This window comes from Bufo bufo, chromosome 7 (genome assembly GCF_905171765.1).
Source record: "Bufo bufo chromosome 7, aBufBuf1.1, whole genome shotgun sequence".
NCBI lineage: Eukaryota > Metazoa > Chordata > Amphibia > Anura > Bufonidae > Bufo > Bufo bufo.
Genome location: NC_053395.1, coordinates 177,767,248 through 177,793,907, shown reverse-complemented (window position 1 = coordinate 177,793,907; position 26,660 = coordinate 177,767,248). Strand labels below are relative to the sequence as shown.

General features: G+C 42.3%; 1 protein-coding gene across 2 annotated transcripts in view; it reads right to left on the bottom strand.

Moving 5' to 3' along the window:
* ZNF385B (zinc finger protein 385B) overlaps positions 1–26,660 on the bottom strand; it is a 728,692-nt gene that overhangs the window by 541,797 nt on the left and 160,235 nt on the right. For both annotated transcript variants that reach the window (XM_040440755.1, XM_040440756.1), the window contains exon 4: positions 5,880–6,182. In XM_040440755.1, coding sequence (XP_040296689.1) covers positions 5,880–6,180 — 301 coding nt within the window. In that variant the 5' untranslated portion in view covers positions 6,181–6,182. The remainder of the gene's footprint in view (positions 1–5,879; positions 6,183–26,660) is intronic.

Here is a 26,660-nt window from a genome sequence, read left to right as displayed (position 1 = left end):
AGATGTAAACCATTGGTGAGCCACAAAAACAGGAAGGCCAGATTAGAGTTTGCCAAACGACATCTAAAATTGCCTTCACAGTTCTGGAACAACATCCTATGGACAGATGAGACCAAGATCAACTTGTACCAGAGTGATGGGAAGAGAAGAGTATGGAGAAGGAATGGAACTGCTCATGATCCTAAGTATACCATCTCATCAGTGAATAATGAGAATCTCGTGGTGATCACAGCACTCTATCGATAACTGACTGGTTTGGGTGCACGTCTCGGTGTGTTCCTAGCTCCACCTCTTGGAACGTATAAATCTTCAACAATTTAGACAGCACTCCAAGTTTAGTTAATTGATTTTTATTTTGTTTTAGCCGGACATAGTGGTCCTTTTTTTTCTTTTTTTCAGACCGAAGCAACGTTTCGGGCAGCAGGTATGCCCTTCATCAGGCAGTAATGTGCTCATACGGGTGTGTGGCCGGCATGCCGGCCACACACCCGTATGAGCACATTACTGCCTGATGAAGGGCATACCTGCTGCCCGAAACGTTGCTTCGGTCTGAAAAAAAGAAAAAAAAGGACCACTATGTCCGGCTAAAACAAAATAAAAATCAATTAACTAAACTTGGAGTGCTGTCTAAATTGTTGAAGATCAGTGAATAATGGTGGTGGTAGTGTCATGGCGTGGGCATGTATGGCTGCCAATGGAACTGGTTCTCTTGTATTTATTAATGATGTGACTGCTGATAAAAGCAGCAGGATGAATTCTGAAGTGTTTCGGGCAATATTATCTGCTCATATTCAGCCAAATGCTTCAGAACTCATTGGACGGCGCATCACAGTGCATATGGACAATGACCCAAAGCATACTGCAAAAGCAACCAAAGAGTTTTTAAGGGAAAGAAGTGGAATGTTATGCAATGGCCAAGTCAATCACTTGACCTGAATCCGATTGAGCATGCATTTCACTTGCTGAAGACAAAACTGAAGGGAAAATGCCCCAAGAACAAGCAGGAACTGAAGACAGTTGCAGTAGAGGCCTGGCAGAGCATCACCAGGGATGAAACCCAGCATCTGGTGATGTCTATGCGTTCCAGACTTTAGGCTGTAATTGACTGCAAAGGGTTTGCAACCAAGTATTAAAAAGTGAAAGTTTGATTTATGATTATTATTCTGTCCCCTTACTTTTGGTCCCTTAACAAGTGGGAGGCAGATATGCAAACTGTTGTTAATCCTACACCGTTCACCTGATTTGGATGTTAATACCCTCAAATTAAAGTGGACAGTCTGCAGTTAAAGCACATATTGTTTGTTTCATTTCAAATCCATTGTGGTGGTGTACAGAGCCAAAAATGTTAGAATTGTGTCGATGTCCCAACATTTATGGACCTGGCTGTATAAATCTGCTCAGCTCCTCCTGCTCTACAACATACTGCCTGAAGATCAGACACCATATCTAACATGACAGGTTCCCTTCAAGACCCATTGAGATGGGCACATCATTTATAAAAAAAAAATCATAATTGGCATTGACTGCAGAGAGAAAGGGCCCTATTACACTACCCGATGTTCGGGTTGGGTAAGTGCTGATTGATGATTAACATGTCCATTGGCGCTTGTTGATTACACAGGCCAATGCAAAGTAAATGGGGGAGGAATGAGTGCTACTACAGCAATTCCTCCCTCATTCAGTTCTAGTGATTATCGTCAGCACGTCCCTGATTACACAAGGAGCTGTGCTGCCAATAATTGTGCAGCCTTCATCCTGATAAAAGACGCATATCAGCTGATAAACAAGCTTTTGCTCGTTAAGCGGTTAATTGGCGGCACAAATATATGGGCCAATTATCGGGAATATCGTTCCTATGACTGCTTGTTCCCAGTAATTGGCCCTGAAATCGTACAGTCTAATAGACTAAAGATGAAGCCAACCCTTGTTCTTTTCTAGCTAATAAAAATTTTTTCTATCACAGATAAAGTTCTGCAGCATAACCCCTGTGTTCTCATTGTGCTGGGTCTGTAGATTAATGACCACCATGTGAACTGCCAGCCTCACAGTTGAAGTAATATTTGAAACACTTAGAGTTAGATTAATCTCTGCGTGCTATGGTGCTGACCTTTATCGTGACCTACACACACATATTCTACTCCTGCAGGACAAACATATTTTTTTACTGCAGGTCCTGACATTGCGTGGAGTTTGCATAACTCATAGATTAGGTAACTTAACTCAGATTTATCAGTCAAGGGCAGAGGAAGGCTAGAACATCTCACATAATACGATACACTGCTGGATCTGGCATCAATAACTGTCCCCGAACATTGTTTAGTGATAAGCAGAACAGAGACTGTGGATATCCTCAGCAGGGGACCATCACTGCTCAACTGTGTTATCTGATGTAGTATCAAAAGGCTATGTACACCTTCAAGTACTTTTTTTTTTATAATTGAGTTTTATTCATTGTGGGCTAACAATAATTTTTTCAATTGGTCTTTAATAAAAATATTCTGCCATTTCTGAGATACAGGGGTTAAAAATCCGTTCATTTGCAAGCTTACAAGTAACTTTGTGTTTTCATTTAAAGGGGTTGTCTGGGTTCAGGGCTGAACCTGGACATAAGCTCCCTTTCACTCCTTTAGCATGTACGAGTGAAGCATCAGAGCATCCCCTTGCTCCGATGCTCCCCTTGCCTTGTGCTGTAGTGATACCCGCTTATAAAAAGGCCCAGAATAGTGCTATACACCGCCCATTTGTGCTGGTGACATCACTGGGCTCCCTGCTAGGCGGAAGTCTTTGCCTAGCATAGTGTTGTGAATCCCGGCACTTCAACGAATCACAACAAACAGACCTTGTCCTGCGCAATGCAGCGCAAGCATCGGAGCAAGGACTCTGATGCTCCACTTGTACATGCTAAAGGAGTGAAGGGGAGCATATTTCTGGGTTCAGCCCTGAACCTGGACAACCCCTTTAATCCCGTCATCTGATGGCTCATGTGTAGCTCTTGTCTCTGATTTCCTGACCTCATAGACACTTATTTAAGCCATGAGTTTGGCAAGAGTTGAGCTATAAAAAGAAAACAGAAAGTGATAGACAGATTTTAAATCCCTGTAACTCAAAAATGGCTGAACATTTTAAGACTAACTGAAATAATGACTTTTAGCCCAAAATAAGTAAAATGCAGTCATAAAAAATCCCCCAAAGATGTCGGAGTCTTTCCACAAAAACATTTATCAACTATGCACAGGATAGCTGATCAATGTATGATCGCTGGGGATCCCACTCATTTCCAGACTCAGGTGATGACTATTTTTGTGGAATAACCCCTTGTTAGAGGGGCAATTTACACTTAGTGAATATACCAAACATATTCATCCAGTGTATGTCAGAAGTGAGTTCATTTGGCACATGCTGGTCGGATATGCATCTACATACCTTTTTTTAAACTATACAGGACTCTAGCCACTTACCTGGACTACAGATGAGCGAATCTATTCTACAGAATCAGAATTCAACCCAAATTTTTGGAAACATTTGAATCATATAGAATTTTAGGTGATTCGATTTAAAAGAATCTTTAAGAAAGAGAGAGTGAGACACCAAATGTCATTGAAAGCTTTTCAGGGTAATTGAAGCACTTTTGATTCTGGTGCAATTCACGTCTGAATCGAATCAGGCAGTCGATTCGGTAAAATTGGATTAGCAGAAATTCGCTCATCTCTAATCTGCACTTATCTGCTCCTAAAGCATCAGTGCAAAGTTGTTTCTCTGTTTCATATATATCCCTGGCTTGACCCAGACTTTGTTAATTCATGCCACCTGCCTCGACCCTGTGCCTGGCAATTCATTCTGACTGACCTGATCCCTGCTTAGGCGCAACTATGCTCCTGTTCATCGCCTGTGCTCCAGATTTCCAGCTTACGTCAGCTGTTGCTGGCAATGACTATTTTGGGTAGTGACCTGGGGATTCCATGGAGGAAAGTCCTTACCTCTGTAAGGGGATTAAGGGTGAAGAAGGAATAATTCCTTATATACCGCTCATTGGTCTAACCTACCCTAAATCCAGTGCATCCACCATCTGTTTTTTGACCCCTGCAACAGTAATTCAGCAGTACGCACTTTGTATGACATGTTATGGGGCCTCCATATAGCTCCATAATAGATAGGAGCAATTTTTCTTGCGGAGAATACCCCAATAGTACTGCATCCAATGGAGCATGTGTCAAGTTGTGTTCAAATCAGTTATATTGTCATGTTCATTGGGTTTAGGAGAATTTATTGCCAGGGGTATGGCACTGAAAGCAAAGGAGAACAGGATGTCTGTGCCTCTGTGCCTTCAATGGCAACAAAACTAGACACAGATAAATATATACATACAAGTACATGCTGAATACAAGACACACACATTTGAACATACTGCATAGAGGCTGCTCACAGATGTCACACACACGGCGCTCAAATAGGACATATGGTGCATACACACCAGTTTTAAAGAGACACATGCCACACACACAACTCACACATAGGACTCATGTCGTGCTAGAACCACGTGGTCATTAACAATGAAGACTGACTAAAGAGTCCGGTCTTCATTAATTAAATGAAAGGCAGCAGTGGGCTCTTTGGCCATGTGGTTCTTGAACGCAGCATGGCCACAAACCAACCGGATCATAACCGCACCCGGTGGTCGTACCTTTAAGAAAGGGAATTTAAATGTCACCCTCCATATTACACAAAATCTGCTCTTCCTACCCTTCCCAATCATTAAAGAAGTAAGGGCTGTATTACAGTAACAGATTATCTGACCAATATCTGTCCAATCAGACCAATAGTTGGTGTGTGTATTACAAAAGATCTGTGTGTGTAATTTGCCATCTGACCAATGGTTGGTCAGAAAATCTGCCGTATAATCTGTTGGTGTAATACAGCCCTTACTATAGAAAACAGTAATGTGCTAAACATGGGGCAGCAGAATACAAGCTAAAATAACAAAAGAAACAATAATCTCCAGTTAAAACATAGGACAGCAGTTATTGGAAATGAGCAAGTGCTGATCATAAACCATTGGATGACCTTTCTTTTTATTTAAATGCTACAGGTAAGTCAGATAAAAAGTTAAAAGATGTGCCTGCCGCTCCATCAAGATGGGGAAACGGAAGCACTGTTCTCAGGATCAGTGGGGGTCCTAGAGGTCAGACCCCCACCCATCTGTGGGTAGAGGTTCACTTCACAAATCCTTTAATATCTGAACATTGACTGCCAATATCAAAGGGGGTTCCCAGTCTTGGAGAACCTTTTTAACACTATATTCGATGAGAACATTGAAAAGTTGCCAATATATGATTCAGACATTCACAACTGTATGGCTACATACCACAATTGTATATACTTTATATTGACTTTAAAAAAGAAACTTTGATTTTCAATACAATTGAGACAAAGGTATATCGATGCCAATAGAAATCTATGGACAAAACATACATGTTGGGAGAATTTCATGACATATACACCTAAAGTTCTCCCTGTACTCAGTATAAACCTAGCCTAATCCCATACAAGAACGCTATAGTCCTTCCCTTATCAACTTGAAACAGCTGATAATAGGAAACAATACTGCAGATTCTATATAAATGCATAGTAAGTATCCGACTAAACAAAAAAACAACATAAAGATAGTCCAAAAACGTGAAAAATAACACATAACAAATCAAAACATAATAATAAGTCAGCCATGACAAACATAGTCCTAGGCAATCAGAACAAAATATACACACAAGAGTTGATCAAACATAAGTTTCACATGTAGAACAGATCCCAAATGAAATGCATTTGACCGACTATTTTTTACGGCAGTGTATTCCAAATACGAGGAGTAAAAATTTTTCTCCTACCTCCAGTGGTGCTGACAAGTAAAGATCCGGACGATGTGTTTGTTGGTAGCTTCCCATTGTTTAGCTGCTTTACTCTTTTTAGATGGGACTTTCCGTTGTAATGAATCTGTGCCTGATCTGCAGAGTTCAACTGAATGTTGCACACTTCGCATAGCGAATATAAGATCTTCTTCTTTTCATTAGAGAACTGGCAGTCTGTCCTGTCCATCCAGGTCACTTTTTCCTCAAAACATCGTAAAAACATTGCTGCGCTCATCCTTCCATTTTCTTGCCCGTGATCGGGACTCAACGACCGTTTCATACCTACAAAATAAGAATTTTATTTCCATTATTAGGACATTTTATAAAAAAAATGATGTTTTTTTTTTGTGTACCAGTACCCTGACAATTAATTTGCAACAAATGTTTTAGAGACATCATTGAAGCATTAGTGTTGTATCTAAACGCATATATTATTAGCCTTCATGTTGTGCAAATGATATATTTTCACTCTTTAATAAAAAAAATCATTTAAAAGACTTCTCAAAGAAATAAGAAAAAAAAATACAGCAGGTGGCGCTATACAGAAACATTTTATTGAATAACTCAGTAGCAATGCTAAATTTTTTATTACATGCAATTAGAAAAGCAGTCAAATTCAAATGCTGATTTGAATACTGTAGAATATTTTTGATGGTACAACCCCTTTAAGATAAGCCATCAATCTAAAAATCTCCCATTTAATAAGAAAATTAAATGGGAGATTTTTAGATTGATGGCTTATCTTAAAGGGGTTGTACCATCAAAAATATTTTACAGTATTCAAATCAGCATTTGAATTTGAATGCTTTTCTAATTGCATGTAATCAAAAATGTAGCATTGCTACTGAGTTATTCAATAAAATGTTTCTGTAGAGCGCCACCTGCTGTATTTTTTTTTCTTATTTCTTTGTCCTGCTCATTGAGAAGGCCGTATATGCTCAGTGTCATCCTTCAACTGCCTCCTGAGCTGTGATAGGTAGAACATGGACACGCCCCCTGATCTGCAGCAGAAAAGACCCTCCCCTTGAGCTGCCAGCTTGATATAAATCTAGCAGAGCAATGAATGGGGACATTTCTGGATCCATGGGAGGTACAGGGCTGGTTCTAGCTTTATTAGAAAGAGGTTGCCATGTACTATATGACATCTGATTTTTATTTTTTACATTAGACCTAGGATAACCCCTTTAAGCACTGGCATAACTACAGGGAGTGCAGAAGTATTAGGCAAATTGTATTTTTGAGGATTAATTTTATTATTGAACAACAACCATGTTCTCAATGAACGGAAAAAAACTCATTGATATCAAAGCTGAATATTTTTGGAAGTAGTTTTTAGTTTATTTTTAAATTTAGCTATTTTAGGGGGATATCTGTGTGTGCAGGTGACTATTACTGTGCATAATTATTAGGCAACTTAACAAAAAAGAAATATATACCCATTTCAATTATTTATTTTTACCAGTGAAACCAATATAACATCTCAACATTCACAAATATACATTTCTGACATTCAAAAACAAAACAAAAACAAATCAGTGACCAATATAGCCACCTTTCTTTGCAAGGACACTCAAAAGCCTGCCATCCATGGATTCTGTCAGTGTTTTGATCTGTTCACCATCAACATTGCGTGCAGCAGCAACCACAGCCTCCCAGACACTGTTCAGAGAGGTGTACTGTTTTCCCTCCTTGTAAATCTCACAATTGATGATGGACCACAGGTTATCAATGGGGTTCAGATCAGGTGAACAAGGAGGCCATGTCATCAGATTTTCTTCTTTTATACCCTTTCTTGCCAGCCACGCTGTGGAGTACTTGGACGCGTGTGATGGAGCATTGTCCTGCATGAAAATCATGTTTTTCTTGAAGGATGCAGACTTCTTCCTGTACCACTGCTTGAAGAAGGTGTCTTCCAGAAACTGGCAGTAGGACTGGGAGTTGAGCTTGACTCCATCCTCAACCCGAAAAGGCCCCACAAGCTCATCTTTGATGATACCAGCCCAAACCAGTACTCCACCTCCACCTTGCTGGCGTCTGAGTCGGACTGGAGCTCTCTGCCCTTTACCAATCCAGCCACGGGCCCATCCATCTGGCCCATCAAGACTCACTCTCATTTCATCAGTCCATAAAACCTTAGAAAAATCAGTCTTGAGATATTTCTTGGCCCAGTCTTGACGTTTCAGCTTGTGTGTCTTGTTCAGTGGTGGTCGTCTTTCAGCCTTTCTTACCTTGGCCATGTCTCTGAGTATTGCACACCTTGTGCTTTTGGGCACTCCAGTGATGTTGCAGCTCTGAAATATGGCCAAACTGGTGGCAAGTGGCATCTTGGCAGCTGCACGCTTGACTTTTCTCAGTTCATGGGCAGTTATTTTGCGCCTTGGTTTTTCCACACGCTTCTTGCGACCCTGTTGACTATTTTGAATGAAACGCTTGATTGTTCGATGATCACGCTTCAGAAGCTTTGCATCCCTCTGCAAGATATCTCACTATTTTTGACTTTTCTGAGCCTGTCAAGTCCTTCTTTTGACCCATTTTGCCAAAGGAAAGGAAGTTGCCTAATAATTATGCACACCTAATATAGGGTGTTGATGTCATTAGACCACACCCCTTCTCATTACAGAGATGCACATCACCTAATATGCTTAATTGGTAGTAGGCTTTCGAGCCTATACAGCTTGGAGTAAGACAACATGCATAAAGAGGATGATGTGGTCAAAATACTCATTTGCCTAATAATTCTGCACTCCCTGTATAGGGGTCGCAACGGTCGCCAGTGGTACTGTACTTTTCCCTTTATTAGATGCAGTGCATCTTATAAAGAGAATACTAGCAAGCACTTCCATAATGGAAGCGCTCCCTAGTCTGCAGGAGGAGGGGGAGAGAAGCGATGTGAGCGCTGTCCAGTACTTACCCCTCCTCCTGCTCGTTCTTCTCAGGGCCCGCTCTGCTGTGTCCTGGCTGCCTGCAGCATCAGGACGTACAAAGCACGCTCTGACCTGATGCTGCAAGGGATCAGGTGACTGCAGCGCGGGCCCTGAGAAGAGAAGACAGCCAGAACAAGGAGAGTGGTGGCACGAGAGGTAAGTTACTTTATTATTTTACAGTCTAATGTGAGGTCTGATATGGAGGTCTAATGGGGGGTATGGAGAGGTCTAATAGGGGTCTGGAGTGGTCTATGGGGGGTCTGGAGGTCTGACTGGGGGGTCTGGAGTTCTGACTGGAGATCTGGAGGTCTGACTGGGGGTCTGAAGTGGCTAATGGGGGGGTCTGGAGATCTGACTGGGGGTCTGGAGGTCTGACTGGGGAGTATAGAGGTCTGACAGGGGGGTCTGGAGGTCTGACTGGGGGATTGTTGAGGTCTGACTGGGGATCTAGAGAGGTCTGACTGGGGGTCTGAAGAGGTCCGACTGGAGGTCTGGAGGTCTAATGGGGGTCTGATTGGGGGTCTAGAGGTCTAATGGGGGTCTGATTGGGGATCTGATTGAGGGTCTGGAGGTCTAATGGGGGTCAGATATGGGGCTCTGGAGGTCCAATGGGGGTCAGATATGGGTGTTTGGAGTTCTAGTGGTAGTCTAGAGGTCTAATGGGGGTCTAGATGTCTGATAGGGGGGTCTGGTGGTGTGATATGGGGGTCTGGAGGTCTAATGGGGGTCTGGAGGTCTAATGGGGGTCTGGAGGGCTAATGGGGGTCTTATATGGGGGTCTGGAGGTCTAATGGGGGTCTTATCTGAGGTCTGATATTAGGTTGGGGTCTTACATGGAGGTCTAATGGGGGTCTGATCTGAGGTCTAAAACTGGGGTCTTATATGGGGTCTGACATAGAGATCTAAAGGGGGGTTGGTCTGAGATGGGGGGATTATATTTAGGGTTTTATATGGGGATCTGATCTGAAAGGAAGGGGGGATTTTTTTGTACTAGCACACAATATAAAGGGGTGTTTTTGTACTGATGTACTGTGAGGTACCAGTATTTTCAGGGGGACTGTTTCTGCAGGAAAGTATTGGGGAGCACAGTGGACACAGTATGGGGGGGGGGGCAGGATGGGGTGGAGGAGAAGGTGAGGAGGAGGAGGGAAAAGTAGAAAAGTAAGATGTCTGTTTGTTAAACTCTACAGAGACGAGGTGCGGCTGAAAGAAGTCACCATGGCGGTCTGGTCTGACAGGAGAAGAAGAGGAAAGAGAATATCTACATCAGAGAAGAGAAGTCACTGGATGTGAGAGGTACATATGTGGGGCTGTATTACCCTGTATGTTCTATAGAGCTGAATGTAATGTTTTCCAAGTATGTCTTTAAAGGGGTTGTCCGTTTTTTTTTTTTGTATGAGCGCTGCCTTCTCTGCTCTGAGTACCTGATCATCACTGCAAATGCTACGGCGAGCAGGTAAACAGAACAGAGAAAGCAGCTCTCATATGAGCGCTGCCCTCTCTTCAAATAGCTGATCGTCAGGGGTGCCGGAGGACCCTGGCTGATCTGATAGTGATGACCTATCCTGAGGATAGGTCATCAGTAGTAAAAAGAGGACAACCCCTTTAACAGTAGGATTGGAGGGAAGGGGGGGGTCATTTCAATATTTGCCTTGGGCTGCAGAAAAGCTAGGTGCACCAGCACTGAATAAAGGGGGGGGGGGGGCAAGCTGAACTCTTGCACCAGGGCCCATGAGCCTTTAGCTACGTCCCTGCTTTTAAGGATAGGTCATCAATATCAGATCAGCGAAGGTCTGACTCCTGACACCCCTCTGATCAGTTGTATGAAGAGACTGCGGCACTCTGTGAGCGCTTAGGTCGATTCCTAGGCCATGTGATGTCACATTCATTGGTCACTTGTCCTAGAGCAGGGATCAGCAACCTTCGGCACTCCAGCTGTTGTGAAACTACAACCCCCAGCATGCTCCTTTCAATTCTGTGGGAGTTTAGACAACAGTTAAGCAAGTGTGCATGATGGGAGATGTAGTTTCACAACACCTGGAGTGCCAGAGGTTGCTGATCACTATCCTAGAGGCATTCAAGTAAATAGGGCTAAGCTGCAATAACAAGCACAACCACTATACAATGTATGGCCCTATGCTTAGTAAGCTGTGAGGAGGCAGCAGCACTCACCGACCTCTTTATATAGCTGATTGGCAGGGGTGTCGAAAGTCAGACCCCCGCTGATCTCATATTGATGACCATCAATATGAAAATCCTAGAGGACCATTGACATACACACACATCCCAATTAATATGTTCATAAAGACAGACTAGAAACCTTATTGTTGAAAAGATGATGCATTCTAACTGTTAATTGTCTTTGATAATTGCTTGACTGTGTACCAGGGTTGCCAACCGTCCCGAAATTTCTGGACAGTCCGTAAAAATTGTTGACCTTTTTCTTGAGTCCATGAAAAAAAACTGATGTGTCTGTGATTTTTTTTTTAGGCTGATGGTACTTGACTAGATTATTTTGGTAGTATTTATCATCATTTTGTGACTCTGGTAATAAGTTCCTATCAGTATATTGAGTTATAGATATGTATTACTTATAATCTTTATCATTCACTATGGTTTTCCAATTTGTCTGTAAAAATGTTGGCTGTTGTGATTTTGGGATAAATTGTCCAGAAAAAAGAAAAATTCTGGTTGGCAACTCTGCTGCGTACCTACTAGCAACAAATGGAATTGAACCAACTATATACTGTACAAGTAGGGTTCCTATTAGGCTACATTCACACGACCGTATGTGTTTTGCGGTCCGCAAATTACGGATCCGCAAAACACGGATACCGGTCGTGTGAATGTAGCCGGCCCTATGATAGAAATGCCTATTCTTGTCCTCGATTGCGGACAAGTATAGTATATGCTCTATCTTTTTTGTGGGGCCGCGGAACGGATCTACGGATGCGGACAGCACATTGTGTGCTGTCCGCATCTTTTGCGGCCCCATTGAAATGAAAATTGCGGAACGGATGCAGAGCCAAAAATACGGTCGTGTGAATGTACCCTTACAGATGAATAAAAAGATTCTGAAATTTGGAAATTCAACAACAATTTTTCAAAAACTTCTGATTCAAAACTAATCTGAATTTTGTGTGATTCGATTCAGAAGAGAAAAGTAGAGACATGGATAGATTCACCCAAGGAATACTTTCATGAAGCACCAAAAAATCAATAGAAGAACCATAAACAATTGTGGCCATATACAGAATTTAAAAGGTTTGTCCAGCCTTAGAGAACAGTTTATAATGTGATAAAATAGCAAAAGAAGTTATATTTACCTTGAGTCCCCGCCCCCACATATTTAGACAAAAGTATCTAATGAGAAACCAAATTTGCTATCCAACATGAGCCACTTTGATGAGGCGTATCTTTCGACTGTCTAATCTAGGATTATACTGTCTAAACATGAGACAGAATTAGTAAATCTGCTGCAATGTATTTATGTACTGGATTAGACCATATAGGGTGCTTTCTACTCTTAATTTTATTTTCAGATCTGTTCACATTGTGCCGTGTTGCATGGTGTCTGTTATTGCTGAGGTGCTGTGCAGGGGCGTAGCTAAAGGCTCATGGGCCCTGGTGCAAGAGTTCAGCTTGGGCCCTCCTTCCCTCAGTGCTTTTTGGTCAGGGAAGCACATAGCCTTCATTCTGTCTGAGGCTAAAATTGGAACGGTAACCCTCCATGCCAAATTCTTGACCCAACCCCTTCCCTTCAGCCAGAGGTGTAACTTGACCAGCATGGACTTTTTATAATACCAATGTTGTCTTATGTGGCACAAGGGTCTTTGGGCCCCCTCAGGCTCCTGGACCCCGTAGCGACTGCTACCTGTGCACCCCCTTCGTCATATATTAGACTTATTCTCCATGGGCGCAGGGGATATCAAGACCAACACAGAAAGCACAAGTCTCAACAAATCTCCCCCTAAGTGCCTCAATAGAGATGTTCAGAAATTATGCTGACAAGAAAAAGATCGTTTCATGGCATGTTGATGTGTGATTCATGTTTTTTTCTACAGATTGGTTTTATTTCCAGTCATCAAGGCCCTCTCCTGACGACAATTCTAATTATTTTTAAGCAATAAACCAAATTTCGATTTGGTTGATTTTGGCTGAAAATTGTCACTGTAGAGATACAAATGATATTGTATTTGATCTAACAAAATATCTTACTGGCCTTGATATCTCACTAAACTATCCAGTGCTGCTTTAAAGGCTAGTTCCATGCTAACACTAAAATCATCCTGCAGGCTGTTTCGGCAATGGAACAGCCTGCTGGAGTTCATGGTATCCAGCAAAGCCGGATACTGCCTTTCCTCAGTGAAGCCCTTTGACCCAGAGGTAATCCGGCCCGTTTTAGGCATTTGTGACGTGATTCAGGCAGACAATAAAATGCTGCAAGTCAATGGGGCCTAATGGTGCTCTGGCCCTTTCCGGCTATGCCGGATACGATGAACACTGGCAGGCTGCTCCTCTCCCAGAACAGCCTGTCGGAAACTAGCCTTACTGAGGCCATATATCCCAAAGATTTGATTAGGAACATACTTGATCATTAGATCGTAATCAATATCCAGTATGGTAAATGTGCTTCCCAGAGAATTTTTGCTAATTCATGTACAAACGATAATAGGCAAACCATAAAAAATTAACAGTTAGCAAATAATTAATAGACACAACATAATCTTGACACTTGACAATTTTAGGCCTCTACTTTGGATTCTCAGCAGCTTCACCCAGCTACATAGTATAATCTAGTCTACATTGTTAATTATTAATTTTATCTATAAAAAAAAAAGGAAAGAAAAAAGTCTGCTTAAATAGCTTGACCTAGTGATGTCAAAAACTAATGGCCAGCAAAGTGTCTCATTAGTCAAGTGAAATAGGATTTATTTCTGAAAAAGAGACATATTGAGTAACAATGAAATATGTGCTAATGAAGGCAATTTTCTGTAGGCTGAGGACAACCTTGAGAGGATGTGAGTTCATTTTTAACTTCGATGGAAATAAATGATACTGTATATCATATTACAAGATTTCGTTTTAGGAGGTATGAGACACTGAAAAGTGAAATAATTGAGGGAAAGTATATTTCCCCTAGAATCCTGTCATATTTGCCATAGGAAGCCAGAGAAAAGGGTTCTGGTCTGGAGTTGGATTGGGAAGAATAGGGCAGGATCTCAATCCCTATTCCTGTCATGGCTAACCTCCGGCACTCCAGCTGTGGTAAAACTATGATTCCCAAGATGCTCCCCTTGCTTGGCTGTTCTCAGAACTCTATAGAAATGAATGGAGCATACTGGGAGTTGTAGTTTCACCACATGTGGAGTGTCAGAGGTTGGCCATCACTGCCCTAGACCATCTCTGCCATCAGGATGGTGTAATAAGGAGCACCTGCAGCAAGTGCACAAGAAGTTCGTCTGATGGCTAAGGGTCCATTCACACGTCCGTAGTGTATTGCGGATCCGCAATACACTCGGCCCGGCACCCCCATAGAATTGCCTTTTCTTGTCCGCAATTGGGGACAAGAATAGGACATGTTCTATTTTTTTCCGGAGCTGCGGGACGGAAGATCGGGGCCGCGCTCCGGAAATGTGTGCTCTCCGCATCCATTCCTGCCCCATTGAGAATGAATGGGTCCGCACCCGTTCCGGATATTGCGGAACGGATGCAGACCCATTCCACGGACGTGTGAATGGACCCTAAGTCTGGGTTAGCGCATACTGCCTGTGAGTGCAAACTGTGTTATTTCATTTCTAGTGCCTGGTAGGAAGGCACCTGGTATAGTAAGGGACTATCCGGGTGCAGTTAGTGCTCAGACGAGCTGGTTTTGTTTTCTGTTTTTGCCTGCAGGGTAAAAGTCAGTTTTTTTGTTCTGGAATTTAAAGTTAGCCTGAGTTCATATCACCGTTTAGCTTTCCGTTCTTCTGATCCGTCAGAAGGAGAGAGAGAGAACAAAAACGGGTCCTGTTGCATCAGTTGTCAACCGTTTGAGCTATTTCCATCTGAGATCCGTTTTTTTAGACAGAAAAAAGTCCTGCATGCAAGATCCAGTCACCAGAAAATGACCTGGCGTCTATCATATTCTGGGGTGCACCTAGCCTTTCTGCTGTCTGAGGCGAAAACTGAAATGGTTCCCCCGCTAATGCCAATTTTTTAACCTAACCTCTTTGCCACAATGAAAGCGCTCATTGCCCATGGCCCTTCCGCTGCATCCCGCTTGCCCCTAACTGGTGCTGCCTGAGGTGATTGCCTCACCTGGCTCCATATTGTTAAAGAATGTTTGATGATAATTTTCCATGTTAACATCTACAGTCAGGTCCATAAATATTGGGACATCGACACAATTATAACATTTTTGGCTCTATACACCACCACAATGGATTTGAAATGAAACAAACAATATGTTCTTTAACTGCAGACTGTCAGCTTTAATTTGAGGGTATTTACATCCAAATCAGGTGAACGGTGTAGGAATTACAACAGTTTGCATATGTGCCTTCCACTTGTTAAGGGACCAAAAGTAATGGTACATAATAATAATCATAAATCAAACTTTCACTTTTTAATACTTGGTTGCAAATCCTTTGAAGTCAATTACAGCCTGAAGTCTGGAACACATATAGACATCACCAGATGCTGGGTTTCATCCCTGGTGATGCTCTGCCAGACCTCTACTGCAACTGTCTTCAGTTCCTGCTTGTTCTTGGGGCATTTTCCCTTCAGTTTTGTCTTCAGCAAGTGAAATGCATGCTCAATCGGATTCAGGTCAGGGGATTGACTTGGCCATTGCATAACATTCTACTTCTTTCCCTTAAAAAACTCTTTGGTTGCTTTTGCAGTATGCTTTGGGTCATTGTCCATCTGCACTGTGTAGCGCCGTCCAAGGAGTTCTGAAGCATTTGGCTGAATATGAGCAGATAATATTGCCCAAAACACTTCAGAATTCATCCTGCTGCTTTTGTCAGCAGTCACATCATCAATAAATACAAGAGAACCAGTTCCATTGGCAGCCATACATGCCCACGCCATGACACTACCACCACCATGCTTCACTGATGAGGTGGTATGCTTAGGATCATGAGCAGTTACTTTCCTTTTCCATACTCTTCTCTTCCCATCACTCTGGTACAAGTTGACCTTGGTCTCATCTGTCCATAGGATGTTGTTCCAGAACTGTGAAAGCTTTTTTAGATGTCGTTTGGCAAACTCTAATCTGGCCTTCCGGTTTTTGAGGTTCACCAATGGTTTACATCTTGTGGTGAACCCTCTGTATTCACTCTGGTGAAGTCTTCTTTTGATTGTTGACTTTGACACACATACACCTACCTCCTGGAGAGTGTTCTTGATCTGGCCAACTTTTGTGAAGGGTGTTTTCTTCACCAGGGAAATAATTATTTGGTCATTCACCACAGTTGTTTTCCGTTGTATTCCGGGTTTTGTAGTAGTGTTGCTGAGCTCACCGGTGCGTTCCTTCTTTTTAAGAATCAGTTGGAGTTCCTGTGAGCTTCAGAGCAGGTGAGCTTTGACAACTGTTCACATGGTGCGGTGCTGCATGGGGGCTGCTGTGCTGTTTTCTTGGCTGGTTGGTGGGACCCAGAGCTAGGTTTGGCATGGTCAGGCAGCAGGGGTGCTGTTTGGCCACTGGGTCCCGCCGCCGGCCGGGATCGCGCTACAGCGCTGGCGGTCGCCGTGTAGCGCCGCGCCAATTTTTAGGTTAGGACCCACTCATAGAGGCAACCTTGGCGTGGTGAGTGGGCTTATTGCCTTTTGATCAAAATGTACACAAATGCCTCATTTAGCATGTAGCATGGAGGTAGTACACATGCGCTATTCAGTGCTGTCTCCGGCAGGAATGCAGGGATGAGATCATAGCATTAGCAGTGGATGTGCGATTCATTTCTTTTTCTCTCTCATTATTTAATACATATAACTCTGTCCCTGGATCTGCACTCCTTCCACTAGCCAGGTGATTTTAATTAGCCTAGTATTTAGTAGTAGGGGTTAAATTAGCCTATCATGCTCTCAGTTGGAGTTCCTGTGAGCTTCAGAGCAGGTGAGCTTTGACAACTGTTCACATGGTGCGGTGCTGCAACCTTGGCATGGTGAGTGGGCTTATTGCCTTTTGATCGAAATGTACACAAATGCCTCATTTAGCATGTAGCATGGAGGTAGTACACATGCGCTATTCAGGATGAGATCATAGCATTAGCAGTGGATGTGCGATTCATTTCTTTTTCTCTCTCATTATTTAATACTTCTTTTTAAGAATGTTCCAAATAGTTGTTTTGGCCACGCCTAATGTTTTTGCTATCTCTCTGATGGGTTTGTTTAGTTTTTTCAGCCTAATGATGGCTTGCTTCACTGATAGTGACAGCTCTTTGGATCTCATCTTGAGAGTTGACAGCAACAGATTCCAAATGCAAATAGCACACTTGAAATGAACGCTGGACCTTTTATCTGCTCATTGTAATTGGGATAATGAGGGAATAACATACACCTGGCCATGGAACAGCTGAGAAGCCAATTGTCCCATTACTTTTGGTCCCTTAACACGTGGGAGGCACATATGCAAACTGTTGTAATTCCTACACCGTTAACCTGATTTGGATGTAAATACCCTCAAATTAAAGCTGATAGTCTGCAGTTAAAGCACATCTTCTTCGTTTAATTTCAAATCCCTTGTGGTGGTGTATAGAGCCAAAGATGTTAGAATTGTGTCGATGTCCCAATATTTATGGACCTGACTGTATATTTAAACAAAAACCATAAAATCTTGAAGTTTTTGCACTTGTCACTAAGCTTAATAATAGATGCCACTTCTTTGTCTGTACAGATCACTTTATTGCGGTTACCTGCTTATCAGCTATTTTAATTCTGCCTGTAATGATATCACCTCTGTGCATAGATAATACCAGATGCCCCATTCACAATAGGTGATTGTCAAAACTTATCTATTCTTTCCTTGTACAATGACTTCTTCACAGGTCACAGAGCATGCCTAGAAAACTCTCCCATAGAAATAAATGAGGTCCCCTCCTGACTATTGTGTCCATGGCCCTTGGTGCTGCCATAAATCAATTGTCTTAATGCTTTCTAAATGTTGTTAAGAACAAGGCAAGATGGCTGCCCCCATAATAATGTTCAGGAAATAAAATAAATATTGTAAGGGATCGCTCTCTCAAGCAGGGCGCGGATGACAGACTCCTCCTCTGACAACGGAGTCCAAGTCCAAGTGGTGCTTTACTTTTGGCACTTCAGCCCCAGCACAAACATAAAGATAAACACCTGCCTGTCTGGGCTCTACCTAATACACATGCCGGTTGCCAAATAGCTCCGTACAGAAAAATGCTGCATGTTTAGTTTTTTGTCCAGCGCTATCAGTGGATAGTTGCCGGATCTGTGCATTGAAGTTCTCTGCACATATATCAGTTGTGTCCAGCTCCTGGCCTAAAATGACTGGGCAGACAAAACTTATGTATGTGAAGTGGGCCCTACCTAACTCCTTGTTTATGACCTTGTCTGTTTTGAACATTATCTGCCTCACACTGTTGATGCTAGTGGAATAACTGGTGGAAACGTGTTTTTTTGAGTCGCCACTTTGAATGGGTTGCTTTACCAGGAGAAATTGTAAGGCAACCACAGTGCTAGGTGCCCAGGTTACCCTGAATGAAATTGTCCTAAACAAATTCAACTGAATGCAGCAAAACAACCTAATTTGGAGCTAATTTTAAATTTAAAGGCCCAAGGATTCCCAGTCTGACACTACTCACCAAATTAGTTCCTATAATGATAAAACAATGACATAGTAACTAATTTTTGGTGGTTAGTGTAAGATTGGGAATGGATCCTTGGGCCCTTACCTTTACAATCACCTCCAAATTAGGTGGTTCATGTAGAACAAAGGCTAATCCTCAGCAAAAATGAAGATCCCTTCACTAAATATAAAAACATTGTCATGAACAACAAGAAGGAAAAAATGCCCCCACAATGTAATAGTATACATAATATTTAATAGTTAAGTAGTCACAAATACAGACATAATAATACAGTATATGAGAATACGAGGGACAAAGATGACTAGAACCCACTCTACCTAAGGAAATAGTACACAAATGGGATCATTTATCAAACTGCTGTAAAGTAGAACTGCCTTTGTTGCCCATAGTAACCAATCAGATTCCACCTTCCATTTTTGACAGCTCCTTTGGAAAATGAAAGGTAGAATCTGATTGGTTGCTATGGGCAACTAAGCCAGCTCTACTTTACACCAGTTTACTAAAGGACCCCAAGAGAGCCCACAATCAGTATGCAATGTACATTTATCCATATAAATATGTTCTAATACTATTTCTTTCCATGCTTTGATTGCTTGTTATGGGCAACAGTTTGTCTTTTAAACAGCACATGTAGGGAGATGCAAGGCAGACTAAAATGCAGGGGAGATGAGAGGCAGAGTGAGAAACAGTAGTGATGGACGAACATCGGTCGGGACGATTCGCGAACGCGCGTTCGCGATTAAATGTTTGCGTGTTCACGGCAGGCCCTATTCAATTTAATGGCAGGCGAACCTGAAAAACCTTCAGGTCATATTTGCAGCCAGCAAGCACTTACTAGAAGTACACAAATAGCCCCACAACATAGACAGTGATATACCAGAGGGGGATCATTGCCAAAAATTCCCACAAAAATATGTATTTTAATCAGGGGACATTTTTATGCGTCTTAAAGGGAAACTCTCAAAAATGTCCGTTGCTGGAGCCTAGAAAATTTTTATTTCCTATCAGTTTGATGTATAAAAATGTGCAGCACTGCGCGTTTTTGTATCCTGCAGAGTCCATAAAAAAAATGCATACGTTAGCGTGATTTTTTTTTTCAAGCATGGAACTGTATGGTGAACAGACACCACTGTACGACATCAGTCTGAGGCATCTGTTACAAGTTGTTTTTTTTTAACAATAATTTTTATTGAAAATATAAAATAGTAGGTTACAGTACAAATGTATGTCATACATAATAGCCAAAACTTAATCAAAGTTACAGGGGACAAGCATATAGAGTCTATAGGTATTAGGTATAAATACACAGTGTGTGAAAAGGTAGAGTATCAATATGAATGAGCTGACCGGGTACATATATAGCGAGATAGAGTATTATATGCACATATATGGAGCTTAGTGGAATACATATCTTTATAGTCTAATGGCAGCATTAGAAGGTAATTTACACTTGTTATGATTAAGCCATACTTCCCAATTTTTCAGAAAAGAAGCTTTAGAATTCCTAGAGGATGCCCATAAACCTTCATATAAACAGTTGTTGTCCAGTTGTCTAAAAGTTCTATTAATATTAGGGAGGTTGCCAGATTTCCAGCAAGAAGCGACCATAATTTTCTAACTGTGGGGCATTCCCACCACAAATGCATATATGAACCTGATGCGTTTCCACATCTCCAACATTCTGGGGGAATATCTGGAAATATCCTGTTTAGATAGAGGGGGGTTCTATACCATCTATACAGGATTTTTCTTGCCCCTTCTAGATGGTCAGAGCATTTGGATAATTTGGAGACACAAGTAAACGCTTCGTTCCATTCTGAATCTGAGATAGAAGAGCCTATTTCAGAATTCCAAAGGTCAAGAATATGTTGTAAGGGGTTCAGACGAGATTCTTTTAGTAGTTGGTAACCCTTTGTAATACCTTTATCCGTAATTTTGGACATATCTATCCAATCTAGAAGGGTAGAGTTATGTGGGTCAAAACTGAAAACTTTTGGAGATTGCAGTAGGTGCCTTATCCTAAGATATTTATAGAAATCTTTTTATAGCCTTTTCCTCAGATATTTATAGAAACATTTTTGGTATGCATTAAATGGATGGCAAAAATAGGATGTGAACCCAGCCCTAGTGTCAGAATAAGCACCAGTACACAGCGGAGAAGCGTGGCGGAGAGGGGAGGTCGCCATGTACTGACAGAGCGCTACCTGGTCCTGGTGGTCAGGGATGAGGACACAATGCAGGGTATAAGGGGGCACAGTACGGGATGAGGGGCACAGTACGGGGTGGCGGGTACGGGGTGAGGGGCACAGTATGGGGTGGGGGGCACAGTCACATGACCCTGTTACATTTGAAGGTCCTTATGGTGAATTCGGTTCATACGCCACCATATTGAGAGGCAGAGGAGTGAGACAAGGGTCTGATTATGTGGCTAGAGAAAAAAAAAAAAAGCAATAGGCTTTCACCTGACAGCAAAAAACTTTGGATTCTGTGGCTGGAGGTACATTAGGCAGTCACAGGATAAAAATGTAACTCTCGACCAGTACAGGCCGTAAAAAATAGCCGATAGGCATTCACCTGATGGCACAGAACTTTGGATTCTGTGGCTGGAGGTACATTAGACGGTCACAGGACAAATATGTAACTGTCTGCCAGTACAGGCCCCAAAAATTAGGCAATAGGAATTCACCTGACAGCAAAGAACTTTGGATTCTGTGGCTAGAGGTGCATTAGGCGGTCACAGGATAAATATGTAACTGTCGGCCAGTACAGGCCCCAAAAATTAGGCATTCACCTGACATAAAAGGCCTTTTATGCCGCTGTATATACATAAGGCAAGGACCATTCTTTGTTCTATGTGGTGGCAAATATGTGTGGGCTGGCATGAGGAAATTCAATTACATGTGGTCATCATAGGTGTTGAATTCCTCCGAGATCCATGCCTCATTCATTTTAAAAAATGTGAGGTAGTCCACACTGTCGTGAGCTAAGCGAGTGCGCTTATCGGTCACGATCCCCCCTGCTGCGCTGAACGTCCTTTCAGACAGGACACTCGACAAGGGGAAAGCCAAGAGTTCCATGGCAAATTGTGCCAGCTCTGGCCACAGGTCAAGCCTGCACACCCAGTGGTCAAGGGGTTCCTCGCTTCTCAGAGCGTCCACATCGGCCGTTAACCCGAAGTAGTCAGCACCACCTGTCGGTATAGGCGTTCCCTGAGGCTGGATCCATAGGGCGGCTGTCAATGGGTTGACTGCAAGAATGATCTCATATCCGAAGTGACCAACACACCTTTAAACCACCCTCTTTTTTCAGGCGCGGTAGGATTGGTACCCGCACCTGTTTTGCTGTGGGTGGAAATTCCTCTGCCAGTGCCCGCAACAGAAGAATTCAGAATCTCTCACAGCAAGGCCTGGAAATGCTGCATTCTGACAGCCCTATGTGATGCTGGAAATATGTACGCCATTTTGTTTTTGTACTGGGGGTCTAAGTATGTTGCTTATTCAAACACTGGAGCAGAGTTTGCTAGACCACGTGTCTGTGGTCAGATGTATCTTTGTACTGACACTATGTGCCAGAGATATATTAACTTACCTCTGAAAGTGGCCATATAGTTCAGGGATGCCCTTCTGGGAGAAATATTTCCTTCCGGGGACCTTCCATTGCGGTGTGCCAATGGCCAAAAATTTTCTAAAGGCCTCCGAGTCCACCAATTTATATGGCAGTAGTTGGCAGGCTAGCAGTTCCGAGAAGCCAGCGATCAGCCGTTGGGCAAGAGGATTATCCGGCGTCATAAACTTTCTATGCTTGAACATTTGGGCCACGGAAGCCTGCCTTGTGCAGCGTCCCACTCAGAACACGTGGGAACTGCAAAATTACTGTGAAAGGCATTATCATATTGCATGTCATTTGGTATTACAACACCTGTTGTATCCCTGTTCATAGGCTGGTCTGGTGTAATTTATACATCTCACCACTAGATGGGGATAGCACTTAGTTCATATAAATACTTAGGTCAGGGCTATACACTGCGTGCAGAATTATTAGGCAAATGAGTATTTTGACCACATCATCCTCTTTATGCATGTTGTCTTACTCCAAGCTGTATAGGCTCGAAAGCCTACTACCAATTAAGCATATTAGGTGATGTGCATCTCTGTAATGAGAAGGGGTGTGGTCTAATGACATCAACACCCTATATCAGGTGTGCATAATTATTAGGCAACTTCCTTTCCTTTGGCAAAATGGGTCAAAAGAAGGACTTGACAGGCTCAGAAAAGTCAAAAATAGTGAGATATCTTGCAGAGGGATGCAGCACTCTTAAAATTGCAAAGCTTCTGAAGCGTGATCATCGAACAATCAAGCGTTTCATTTAAAATAGTCAACAGGGTCGCAAGAAGCGTGTGGAAAAACCAAGGCGCAAAATAACTGCCCATGAACTGAGAAAAGTCAAGCGTGCAGCTGCCAAGATGCCACTTGCCACCAGTTTGGCCATATTTCAGAGCTGCAACATCACTGGAGTGCCCAAAAGCACAAGGTGTGCAATACTCAGAGACATGGCCAAGGTAAGAAAGGCTGAAAGATGACCACCACTGAACAAGACACACAAGCTGAAACGTCAAGACTGGGCCAAGAAATATCTCAAGACTGATTTTTCTAAGGTTTTATGGACTGATGAAATGAGAGTGAGTCTTGATGGGCCAGATGGATGGAGCCGTGGCTGGATTGGTAAAGGGCAGAGAGCTCCAGTCCGACTCAGATGCCAGCAAGGTGGAGGTGGAGTACTGGTTTGGGCTGGTATCATCAAAGATGAGCTTTTGGGGCCTTTTCGGGTTGAGGATGGAGTCAAGCTCAACTCCCAGTCCTACTGCCAGTTTCTGGAAGACACCTTCTTCAAGCAGTGGTACAGGAAGAAGTCTGCATCCTTCAAGAAAAACATGATTTTCATGCAGGACAATGCTCCATCACACGCGTCCAAGTACTCCACAGCGTGGCTGGCAAGAAAGGGTATAAAAGAAGAAAATCTAATGACATGGCCTCCTTGTTCACCTGATCTGAACCCCATTGAGAACCTGTGGTCCATCATCAAATGTGAGATTTACAAGGAGGGAAAACAGTACACCTCTCTGAACAGTGTCTGGGAGGCTGTGGTTGCTGCTGCACGCAATGTTGATGGTGAACAGATCAAAACACTGACAGAATCCATGGATGGCAGGCTTTTGAGTGTCCTTGCAAAGAAAGGTGGCTATATTGGTCACTGATTTGTTTTTGTTTTGTTTTTGAATGTCAGAAATGTATATTTGTGAATGTTGAGATGTTATATTGGTTTCACTGGCAAAAATAAATAATTGAAATGGGTATATATTTGTTTTTTGTTAAGTTGCCTAATAATTATGCACAGTAATAGTCACCTGCACACACAGATATCCCCCTAAAATAGCTAAAACTAAAAACAAACTAAAAACTACTTCCAAAAATATTCAGCTTTGATATTAATGAGTTTTTTGGGTTCATTGAGAACATGGTTGTTGTTCAATAATAAAATTAATCCTCAAAAATACAACTTGCCTAATAATTCTGCACTCCCTGTATATATATGACCCCTGTGCATATATATAAATAGATATAAAGATAAAAATAAAAAATAATGAAAATAAAAACTGCATATATATGAAAAAAAAAAAAAAATATATATATAAAAAAAAATTACATATAAAATTCATAGAATAACGAATATCGCATATACATGGAGGATTGTGACATAAAAGAAGCCAAAGAAAATACATATATATAAAATTAATAGAATAACCAATACCGCATATACATAGAGGATTGGGACCTAAAGGAGGCCAATGTTATAAAATTATCATCTGCTGGGGTTAAAACCACTATGTTGTACCAGAAATGGACAAAAAACCTAGAAGAGGCCATACTATATAATATAGTGTTATCTTTGCTGAGAGAGACACCAAAATTGTATTTCTTCATTAGGAAAAGAGAAAACGAGAAAATAAACATATATACAGTAGGTGTTGCTACCAAAAGAGCAAAGGACTAGAAGGATGTAAATAGATGGACATATATAAATATCATTAGAGATGAGCATATGAGCGAGCAATCAGGGGCTGGTGGTGTATCATATGCTTTTAAATAAAATATGGTGAGTGAATAAAGATGCCAAGAATGGCTGCGCATTGTTAAGGTCTTGGAATGGATGGGAAAATAATTCCTCTGACTTGAGTGACTCAGGCTATGGTGGTGGTGATGGTGGTGGTGTCTTTTGGGGTGCACACAGCAGAGAGTGAGGAGGGTGCAGATACAGAGGATGAGGGTGTAGAAGCGGAAGGCTGATTGAGCCACTCAAACAACTCTGGTGCGTCCTTTGACATAATCGCACGCACCTTCTCCAACTTTCCACTTAGGCTCCGGCCTGGTGCACCTACCCGACCCCTACCACCCCTGCGGAATGGCCTGCCTCTTCCTCTGCCTGTCATTTTCAAAATGACCCTGTGCCAAAGTCCCTAGAGAAGAGCAGTATTTGTGGAAGCTGATATATGTCAGGCCTCAATCAGTTGTTAGTTGAAGCTGGAATATCACCCTCAGGCTACATGCGCACGACCGTTGTGTGTTTTGCGGTCCACAAATCGCGGATCCGCAAAACACGGATGGCGTCCGTGTGCGTTCCGCAATTTGCAGACAAGAATAGGACAGTTTATATTTTTTTTGCGGACCACAGAACGGAGCAACGGATGCGGACAGCACACGGAATGCTGTCCGCATCTTTTGCGGCCCCATTGCAGTGAATGGGTTCGCATCCGAGCCGCCAAAACTGCGTCTCGGGTGCGGACCAAAACAACGGCCGTGTGCATGAGGCCTCAAGCAGTAATTTTATGGATGCAGGTATATGGAAAACCTCTATCACTATTTTGTGGAAGCTGATATACAGTATGACAGGCCTCAATCAGTTGTTAGTTGAAGCAGGTATATCAGTGGAAGCTGAAATATGGCAGGCCTCGATCAGTTGTTAGTTGAAACTGGTGTATCACCCTCAAGCAGTAATTTTGTGGATGCAGGTATATGGAAAACCTCTATCACTATTTAATGGAAGCTGATATATGGCAGGCCTCAATCAGTTGTTAGATGAAGCTGGTATATGACCCTCAAGCAGTAATTTTGTGGACGCAGGTATATGGAAAACCTCTATCACTATTTAATGGAAGCTGATATATGGCAGGCCTCAATCAGTTGTTAGTTGAAGCATGTATATCACGCTCAAGCAGTAATTTTGTGGACGCAGGTATATGGAAAACCTCTATCACTATTTTGTGGAAGCTGATATATAAAAGTTCTCAGTCAGTTGTTAGTTGAAACAGGTATATCAAAACTCACAATCTGTATTTTGTGGACGCAGGTATATTGAAAACCTCTATCACTATTTTGTGGAAGCTGATATATGGCAGGCCTCGATCAGTTGTTAGTTGAAGCTGGTATATCACTAGAGATGTCGCGAACATAACATTTTCCGTTCGCGAATGGCGAACGCGAACTTCCGTGAATGTTTGCGAACCGGGCAAACCGCCATAGACTTCAATAGACAGGCAAATTTTAAAACCCACAGGGACTCTTTCTGGCCACAATAGTGATGGAAAAGTTGTTTCAAGGGGACTAACACCTGGATTGTGGCATGTCGGAGGGGGATCCATGGCAAAACTCCCATGGAAAATTACGTAGTTGACGCAGAGTGTGGTAAGTTGAATTCGCAATGTGATTAATATAACCTGCATTAATCGCATTGCGATTACAACTTAGATCTGAGTTCCTAATGGTTGTATTGCTAGAATTGACGAATATAACGAATATAGCACTATATTCTTAATCTTCGTTATATTCTAGCAATACAACCATTAGGAACCCAGATCAAAGTTGAATTCGCAATGCGATTAATATAACCTGTATTAATTGCATTGCGATTACAACTTGAATGTATGAATGAATCTAAGATGGATGCTGTCCTTGCTTTT